Raw genomic sequence first — 10,878 nt, 5'->3', positions numbered from 1 at the left:
TCACCTCTTCTTTGGTATGCACCCATCCTCCCGACTGGATTGTGTAGAGATTTCGGCTTGCACAGACAAATGGTGGGGAAACTCCCATGCCATCCTGTTTCTCACCTCCTCAATCTGACAACAAGAATGGGAGAGCCAAAGAGGAGGAGTGCACAGTCACTGCATAGTGGGGTTTAAAGGAAGATTGTGTGGCAGTTATGGCATTTGCCATCATTCAGTAAGCAGTTCTATTCACTATCTTGTCAATATGGCATACCAATTCCCTGGTATGGTCATTTCTGACTTTCATGGCTGGGCAAAAGCCAGGCAGAGTAAGAAGGAAGTAAACACAATTTTCCAGACCAACTTAGACTTGTAGTGTCAAAATTTGTCTGTCCACTTTCTGGCAGAGTGGAGGAGACATGTTGACAGATAAAAGATCCTTGTTAAGTTTAGGTACATCCAAAATGTTAAACATTTGTGACAAGAAAGCGGGAGGCAACTGACTTGCATAAAAAAGGCCATCAAATTATCAGGGGTCATGAATTATATGGGCATTACTCTGTAATATCTGCAGTCTCTGACAATTGTGGTCACATTCTGAAGGATGGATATTCATCATCTTCTGCTATGTTCTCTGAGGCACTGACTGTCCCGGGTACACTCTGCATCCAGATATGTAGCATTCCATATCGGAGTGATGATGCCAAATTGTCACAAATCATAAATAATGTTCTATTTGTCAGATATCCAGCATGGAGCGTGGTTCAGCTAAAATAGTTCTGAAAAGTTTGATAGGGCAATGCCAGATATTACACTGATTTGCCATGTAATGGTATTATGGAGATGGTTAGTTTACTTTGCTGGTCTGTCAGGGTGATCTGCTGGGTGTAGGACGGGATGAAATGTTGAGCAACAAGCTGTCCATCAGTTGGAGATAACTGACTCCGACCACTGAAACTGTCTATTATTGTCTGGATGGCTGGACTAGTTGGTCAGTAGCTGGCATGGTGTAATGCGAATTATACATAACTTGCAGGATGGCCCAGCCGGTGGTCAGGAGATTATCCTGCATGCCTGGCTTGAATGTTCCTTAGTTTAATGCATGGGTGGGGAAATTGATTTAAACACAATAAGCTGCCATATTGGGCTTAAAATGAACCAAGTTTTATCCAACTCACTCGTAAACATTCTAGAAGACATAACTTGCTGTAGCATGCGTATCATCTGCGCTTGAGTGGAATCACTTAGTATGGTTTCAACTGGATCTTAGTGATCATCTCCATAGGCGCTACACTAGGTATCTTTGTCTGAGGGTGGGGTGGCATCTTGATGTCACTCATAAAACTGGTTAATGATTCCAAATCTGGATAAATGTATTTATAATAAATACAAAACCACATAAGTGCTTTGTTCCAAGCCTGGGTAAAGAACTTGTTTCATATGGTGTAGGAGTGTTTTTCTCAGCCATGATAGCCTTGAAACATTCCTATGCCGTATTAAACTTGTTCTTTTTGCTAATGCAGAACACTAAAAATAGTTTTGTTTACTTATCAAACTTTTTACTTACTATATGGCTGAAAATAAATACTGGATGGTCAAAATTGAAAATAAACTGCAATTAATCCTTTGGGGCACTGTTCACAGTTGCAAGTTAAAATTCAAACTGCTAACATCTGTGATAATGGTGGCCACATGCCACATAGGGGTAACGAAAGAGAGTTAATCTACACATATTATTTCCCTTTATCTGTATGATAAATAGGCAGAAAGACATTTATTCTTCTTTCAAGGAGAGCTGGATTCAGAGGTAGCAGAGAGTAATTTTATTGTGTTAATGTGATTGGGTAATGTATCTAAATGAGAAACTGGGCCCTCTATTGGTCAGTACAGTAGTTAGAGGAAAAAGTAATACAAATTCTGCATGAAACTGAGGTACCCATGCCAATCAGACGGCAAATACACCATCTGAACCAGCCCAAAGGAATATCACATTATCAATAATATCCTTTTTCACAATCCCATTCATATAAACATCGCCTGATTTTTCTGAATAATTTGTCAAGGTAGCACTTGATCAATTTCAAATTGCTCCACACTCAAAAACCGCTAGTTGGTCTTCCAGGATGCCATGAGGTCGACACTTTACACCATAAAGCCAATCAAACATTCAATGGCCTCAGCTTGATCTATATTTGTAGTATGTGACCAAGATCACAAGTCCAAAATGCAAGATAGAGTTCTAAACGATAACAACCAACTGAATCAAAAATATTATTTCTAGCAGGGGAATTTCCAAAAACCTCATGCCATGTCAATGATAGTATTTATCAATTCTAAAGAAAACAATATACATTTGCAGGGGTCAAGCTAGACTTGAATTTTAGGGAGAAGTGACTTCTCCTTTTGGACAGAACAGGGAGAAGTGAGAGCCTAACAGAGAGAAATGGATGCGAAGCAAGAAGTGCAAGATATATATATGTGTGTGTGTGTGTGTGTGTATGTGTATATGTGTGTGTGTTCTCTTATTTGAATTATGTCCTCTATTTCCCAGTATTCCTATTTGCATTTAAAATTGGATTTAAGCAATACTTTATTTTCAAGACAAGCTATTTTGGCAACATGACTTTAAAAGAGAATAATAGAAACTACAATGTAACAAATTTTAACTAAGTAACCAGATTACATTATTGAGTCTTGTCAGAAAACAACGTTGACCTTACAATGCTTCTCATGAATTCCACAACATAGATTGTCCCATACGTTTCTGACATACGTAATTGCATTTTAAATTTAAATCTTAAATAACATAACACAGGCTTTGCTTTTCCCAGACACACCAATGTTGGCCATTATTTCCCATAAAACACAAATTGCTATTTACATACTATTGTTAAAGTTTTGAAACACAAGTTTGGATGTTTATCATCAATGGATAACATGCGGAAATCATGCAGTGATAATTGCTAACTTACTCCAGAAAGGGTTAATGGTCAATCAGCTATCAAAACACATGCCTGTGAATGTGCAAGCATTTGTTTCTAAGCATAACTAATATCAAAACTAGACCTAGCTACTGATGGCTTGATAAATACATTTCACAACAACACACCACTATAATAACCTAGCTAAAACGAGGGGGCATCTCAAAATGTATGGTCAGTCAATGTATCTCTAAAAAAATAACAGGGTGATGTCGTTTTCACTTTTCTAACAAAAGGCAAAGTTTACCTTTCTAGGTGACTTAGTTGCCCACTTTACCTGGTAGAAGGACCCCTGCATTTGCTATTAATGTTTGCACCAACTATGGATACTTTGTCACAAATGGCCCATATGACTAAGATTTTTTCCATCAGGCCATCACACACACACACAGAGATTGGTCTGTCACACACACAGACACACACACACTGATTTAGGCTGTTGCCCATGCACACATTGATTGGGCTGTCACACACACACACACACACACACAGAGAGAATTGGTCTGTCACCCATGCAGACATTGATTGGGCTGTCACAGACACATTGATTGGTCTGTCACACACACTGGATTGGGCTGTTGCCCATGCACACATTGATTAGTGTGTCACACCTATGAACACATTGATTGGTCTGTCACAGACACACACACACACACACACACTGAAAACTGAAATGGGCTGTTGCCCATGCACACATTGATTGGCTGTCACATTGGTCTGTCACAAACACACACTGAATTGGGCTATTGCCCATGCACACACCGATTGGACTGTCACACATGTTGATTGGGCTATCATACCTACCTAGATTGGTCTGTCACACACACATTGATTGGTCTGTCTCACACACACACACACACACACACACACACTGAATTGGTCTGTCACCCATGCACACATTGATTGGTCTGTCAAACATATGTTGATTGGTTTGTCACACACATGTTGATTGGTCTGTCACAGACACACACAACACACACAAACACACACTGAATTGGGGTGTCACCCATGCACACATTGACGTGGCTGTCACACACATGTTGACTGGGTTGTCATACCTACCTAGATTGGGCTGTCACACACACAATGATTAGGAAATCACACATGCACACACATTAAATGGGATGTCACACATAAATGTTGATTATGTTGTCCCATACGCATGCTGAGGGGCTGTCACACACATGTTGATTTGGTTGTCACATCCACACATTGTTGGGCACACATACACACAAAGACAGACATACACACTGATTGGGCTCTCAAACATTGATTGGATTGTTACACATGTTGGTTGGGCTGTCACACACACACATTGTGCTGTCAAACACACTGATTGTGCTGTCACACACACACACATTGATTGTGCTGTCAAACACACTGAGTGTGCTGTCACACACTCACACTGATTTTGCTGTCATGCACACACTGATTGGGTGTGTCACACACACACATTGATCGTGCTTTTACACACACACACACATGTTGAATGGGCTATCATATACACAAGTTGATTGTGCTGTCAAATACACTGATTGTGCTGTCACACACACATTGATTGCGCTGTAAAACACATTGATTGGGTGTGTCACACACAAACAATGATTGTGCTTTTACATACACACATGTTGAATGGGCTATCATATACACATGCTGATTGGGCTGTTACACACACATGCTGACTGAGCAAAAACAAGTCTACTTTCATGTGAATATGGCCTTTACTAAGCACAAGCTAATTCTAGATCAATAAGAATTTTGGATCATTTAAAAACCATGCAGTAGCATATTTAAAAATAAAACTTCTATTGCCAATTAAAATCTCTATCAAGTTTGTGTTGTTTTGTTTTGTTTTAATTTTAAAAAAATTAAAAATCTGAAAGGATATTTTCCTAGGCATCTAAGGAAACAGAAAATAAATAAATAACAAAAACCATCTCGAACTGAGCATTCAGTTTTACTGTTCACCATGATATGGTTAGCATATACTAGCTTGAAACAACAGATGCAAAACAAAGTAATCAATATTTCTCTTGTGACAAAGCCAGTGTACCCTTGGTGGTAAACGGAAGGCAGGTTTATCACTTAACAAGGCTCTGATAGATAAAATTAATTGGATGGGTTAATCATTCCACATGGGCTTATCATTTGGCATGGGAAAAAACATGGTATAATCTCTAGCATTCATGTAACATGATTCAACAGTATCACTGCACCATTTAATAAAATTCATACATATTACTTTATATGATATAACTTGCCCAATGCCCAGTGACTTAAATGAATGGAACAAATGATTCTTATGTACTTGTAGTCAATGATAATGGGAATTTATCATGAAATTATCTTATATAATCACTGAAAATTTCATAATATATACATATATACATAGTGTTTAGAAACTTAAATCTTAAACCCTGTACCACTATTTTTGGAATACCCTGAAATTTAATGTAGATTAAAATTATACTCAATCCAACATTAATCTGTTTCACTGCCATCGTCTGGTATATCTTGAATGATTCGTAAAGCTCCTCCTACCAAGTGAATGCTTCCTGTTATCAAAATTTGAATGTGGTCTACACTTTTAAAATGGGCAGGTAACTCTGGCAAGTCATCCAATTCTGCATGTAGGCATGTCCTCCCCTGGCTTGCCAATGCCAAGGCATGGGATATAGAAGGAAGGCAGTGGGATACAGGCAACAATTTCCCTATAGACTTATTATACCTCTGACCTTGGTTATTACAGTTTTCAGAAGAGAAAAAGGAAGAGGAATGTCCATTTGTAACTGCATCTAGCTTTTGATTTTCATGCTTAAAATCTCCATCTGTGACTATGCTTGTGTTTTCTTGCTGTCCATTGGCCACATCTATCCTTGCTTTCTTTGCTGGAGTTGGGTCACTGACCACTAGGCTGCTTCCTTCTGTTGCAACATTCAGAGTACTTTCTTGATCTCCATGGTGTTCAAGGTCAAAAAGTTTATCCCACGATTCCTTGTTTAACAAGCACCTTTTCATCTGGCTCTCCAAAGTCACTGTATTGTTTGTTTGATCTGAAGGAAAGGGAAAGTAAACTTAGACTTCCATCAAAAAGACACATCATTACACAGGACTCCCTGTCAATATAGGGCAAAATTTGTCACACCTAATTCTCGTTTTCAGTCATATTTGTACTGTACATCAAAAAAAACTGTATATTCAAAACCCAAGGCAGGGTTGTGGGTTCTATACCCTGGATCCAGGTCAGCTGCCTCATTCTTATGAGCGTACAGTAATGATGATACTGAAGCACAATAATTGTGACTAATAGCTTGATGTAAATTGGGACGAAACTCACAGTAAAGAAAAATTGAAACTACTGTCTAAATAGGTGGAAAATACATGTAAAGTAATAAAACCAAGCTTTTCTAAACCAGTGCGTCACACTACTGGGATGAATTATGGAGTGTCCATAATACAGAGGTTTGATTAGCATTGGGACCAAAACATACGCCAAGTTTGAAGAGCAGGTAGTGTTACAGAGAGACCAGTTTTGAGAAGTTCAGTTTTAAAGTAGTTTAAATACTTAAACTTTCACACTCTTTATCTATTCTTGTAATGGTAAGCCAACAAGAAGGCCACTGATTGTATGCAAAGTCTATAATCAAAGAACTGTTGTAAAATGTGTGACCTTAACTAAAATGGGTAAGTGAGCTGAGCACATCACAGAATGAATTCTCTCAGCTTAATGACTGATCCAAAGTGAGAACAAAATCCATCAAGACAATATAAGCCAATGAAAAAGTTTAACCAAAACCTTTATGAAATTTTCTATGACTGTAACATTGACCCAGAGATCAAAGGGACCAGAGTGTGTCCTGGAATAAATTGTCTTATCTTTATAATTATTAATCCCAAGTATGATGAGAATCCATTACGGGGAATATGAAATAAGGAAAAAAAAAAAAAACTTTAAATAAAACCGTAAACTACTGATGAGTGCCCGTACTGGAAGGGTAACTATAATGTTACACTCACCACTACAGTGGACTTGACAACAAAACTACATGTATGTAATTTATGTAATAATGTGTGTGTGTGTAAATCTTACATATTACCTCCCTTTACCCTGCTAGGTGGCGCTCTGTATACTAGATATCATCAGTTTTAGCTTGAGCACTGTCTGAGATAGGATGTTTGCATTGTGGGGAGGTTTGGGAGAGATTTTATAGCAATGTCACTGGGTAAAGTATTTTCAGAGAAACATTTTTTACTATTTTTTGTTCTCAATCAAATGCATTACCCAATCATAGTAACATTAGGACAATAAGTAAGACAAGTATCATAGTAACATCAGGACAATAGGTATGATGAGTATCATAGTAACATTAGGACAATAGGTAAGATGACTATCGTAGTAACATCAGGACAATAGGTATGATGAGTATCATAGTAACATTAGGACAATAGGTAAGATGACTATCGTAGTAACACCAGGACAATAGGTATGATGAGTATCATAGTAACGTTAGGACAATAGGTAAGATGACTATCGTAGTAACATTAGGACAACAGGTAAGACAAGTATCATAGCAACATTAGGACAATAGGTAAGATGAGTATCATAGTAACATTAGGACATTAGGTAAGACGAGTATCATAGCAACATTAGGACAATAGGTAAGACAAGTATCATAGTAACATTAGGACAATAGGTAAGATGAGTATCATAGTAACATTAGGACAATAGGTAAGATGACTATCGTAGTAACATTAGGACAACAGGTAAGACAAGTATCATAGCAACATTAGGACAATAGGTAAGACAAGTATCATAGTAACATTAGGACAATAGGTAAGACGAGTATCATAGTAACATTAGGACAATAAGTAAGACGAGTATCATAGTAACATTAGGACAATAAGTAAGATGAGGAGTAAATGTTGAGCATCCAACCTGTACCTAAAAGCATACTGTAGGGTCAAAAGGTCTCTCTACTTTTAACAGTAAGACCCTCCAAATGATAGCACAATCAAATATATGAGTGTATATATATGCAAGGAACTACCCTGTGGGATCCTGAACTTTTTAAATTATTATAAAGAAGGGATTCTGTTGGGCAAATCCAGCAAATATTGATAGGTCCTATCCAAAGATGTGATTGTGTCATGAGTGGCATTGTCTGGTGACTGTCTGGCTAGCAACCTACCAAATGACCAACTAGATTCAACTCCCTATTTGTTAGGGTGGCGCTCTACAGTTTCGTATTTTGCATAGGGTTAGAATTTTAAAGAAAAAGAATTTCCCCGGCTTTCCTCACTGGTTATACTGGCTATTTAAAAAAGACTGGGCATGCCAATTGACTGATTCCATTATATCTTTAACTGAGACACTGCATTGAAATGCAAGGCTTGTAGAAATAACTCCTATTTGTGAGTTAATATACTCATCAGACATACATGTTCCTGTGAGAGATCAGAGTATGCTGACTGGATAACTCCCTTTAGCTAAGACCGTAATGTTGGGAGTTATGTCCTGTTTCCTTGGTTATAGTGAAAGGAAAAGTTTATGGAGTCTGAACTGAATGAACTTTTTGCACTTGTGATAGATTCAGAAAGCATGCATATCCTGGAAGGACAGATCAACGAAAGCAGCTGTAAAATTATTTTCTGGTCCCCAGTAGATAGAAAAGCTATTCTTATAGTTTAAACTCTTTTGCATCATTAAAACTACTGAACTGTTGGAACAAAACTGTAGGTGGGTTGGATCCATGGACAGAGAATGGAACTTGCATACTCTCGATGCCAATTTAAGCCAAGGCTATCAGGAAGCATTGATAGTTACTTCAGTAGGACAGTGGAAAAAGGTTTGAACTTAGAAGACTTGTGCCATGTCAGGGCCCACATTAGATTCCATTTTGGGAATAGGGTTAGCAAGCGAGGTGACTGGGATATATCAAAATTGGTCAGCAAGTCTGAAATATCTTAGTTGCGACCAGTGTCAAGCTGTGATGTTAGAGTGTGTCAAAAAAATCATGGAGCAATATCCCTTAATTGTTATCAATGCTAGCTTCTTACTTTCGAAGATAAAAAGAAAGTACAGTGACCCCCCTCTTGAATGAGCACCTCTTCTGCACCAGGAAAGTGGCCATATAAGATGGGTGGCCTTTCCAGAGGGGGGCTATATTAATGAGATGTATGTGTATGTATATATATGTGTATACTGTAAGAAACCTACATATAACTTAAAGAAGTTAATATCTTCATTTAAAAGTAGCGTTAATTATTAAAATGTTCTTCTTGTCATAAAAACAGACTTATTGCAAGGTAACATAAATAAATAGTTCTTATTCTTAGGCATGAAATGCGAGTGGGGTATTGTTGGCATGCACATTGCAAAACCTTCAAAAACGTTATTTAAATCTTGGTACATACAATGTTTCACACTAAAATAATGAATTAGTAACAAATTTGCACAAAATATCTGAAATTTCACCAAAATACCAAAAAAATTTTTACACTATACAGTATGATTGACTTAGTGTACCACCAAAATAGACAGTTGGATGGTTAACAGAAAAAATTGAAATCCACAGATTCTTGGAGGCCTGTTGACAGTTTGCAGCAAAAGTTAAAATTGATGACATCCAGTATATGAATTGCAACCCAGTTTTGATGAATTAATCTGTAGCATTTACTTCCCCTTGTCTGTATAAGGTGTAGTTAGAGAGACATCTCAAAGCTACAGGAGGGCTTGATTCTGAAGGTAGAATAAGTAGTCCCTAATGTTAATGTGAATGGGTATTTGACAGAGAAATGTAGGAAGATAAAAGCCATCAAAAAATGTAAAGATTAAACGCAAAATAAAATAACACATACAAGGATTTTAAAAATTCTGTAACATGTATATAAATTAATTAAGAAATAAAGATAACATATTTAAAAAAGCCTTAAGACATTATCAAAATTTCTTATGTAGACTGACCAATTCAACTCAGATGAGAAATAAGTCCTTGAACCACCACAGTGTGTCTAGAATGACCTAAACACAAATCTTCACCAAGGTGTGATGGCTAGATGTAATGACAGATACAGATATACAACTGGTAACAATATATTCCCCTACCACTCTCATAACAGGAGATAAAAAAAATAAACTTTCAAATTTAAGTAATTTTAAAAAAAAGAAACAGATTTTTTAATTGAAGCTCAGAATTCCTCAATGTTTTCTGTATTCTACTCCAGTTTGTGAGACACACTGACCTACAATAATGTACCATCATACTTCTCGCTTTATCTGACAGCCCTACAATGAGGTATGTAATGAGAGAACGTGATTCTGTATTTCCTATAATCTACACTAGTTCCTACAAACTAACCCCTGCGAGAACAAATTTATGACTTCATGAACACTCATGAACTGTTCATGAATGCGCATGATTGTTCTTCAAATGTTCATGATCAGTACATCAATTGAGTTCATGAACAAATGTTCATAATGTACATGAAAGTTCCACAACTAATTTCATGAACACTTCATGAATTTTGATGCATCATACATGAAGTTCATGAACACAATGATGAACTTTTATGAACTATTATATCTTAAAACTTCCCGAAATGTCATGAACTCGGTTCACGAGCAATTCAAGCACTTTGATGCACCACTAAGAAATTTATTGAAAACAATTATGACATTTCTATACCATTCTACTCATAAAATGTTCATGAAAATTCATTATACAAACTTCCTCACAATATTTGTGAAATATAAAAAAAGGTGAATAGATTTTAAAAAAATGAAATGAATACTGTATAAATGTTCATAGGTCTTTTACTCAATACTTGTGTACATAAGCTGAGTAGTTTTGGATTAATATGGGTAAATATTTTCTGGCCAGCATGAACAAAATGTACATGCTATAAAAACTTTCAA

The 10,878-nt window shown here is 36.9% G+C and overlaps 1 protein-coding gene across 2 annotated transcripts in view; it reads right to left on the bottom strand.

The window, feature by feature from the left end:
• Positions 1-4,904: 4,904 nt before the first annotated feature.
• Positions 4,905-10,878, bottom strand: part of LOC149779266 (folylpolyglutamate synthase, mitochondrial-like) — a 96,816-nt gene continuing 90,842 nt past the window's right edge. For both annotated transcript variants that reach the window (XM_089939850.1, XM_089939851.1), the window contains exon 13: positions 4,905-6,016. In XM_089939850.1, the coding sequence (XP_089795976.1) occupies positions 5,445-6,016 (572 nt within the window). In that variant the 3' untranslated portion in view covers positions 4,905-5,444. The remainder of the gene's footprint in view (positions 6,017-10,878) is intronic.

This window comes from Sinohyriopsis cumingii, chromosome 17 (genome assembly GCF_028554795.1).
Source record: "Sinohyriopsis cumingii isolate HCF-2022 chromosome 17, ASM2855479v2, whole genome shotgun sequence".
NCBI lineage: Eukaryota > Metazoa > Mollusca > Bivalvia > Unionida > Unionidae > Sinohyriopsis > Sinohyriopsis cumingii.
The sequence above is the reverse complement of the archived record's forward strand: the minus strand, read 5'-3'. Positions and strand labels throughout refer to the sequence as shown.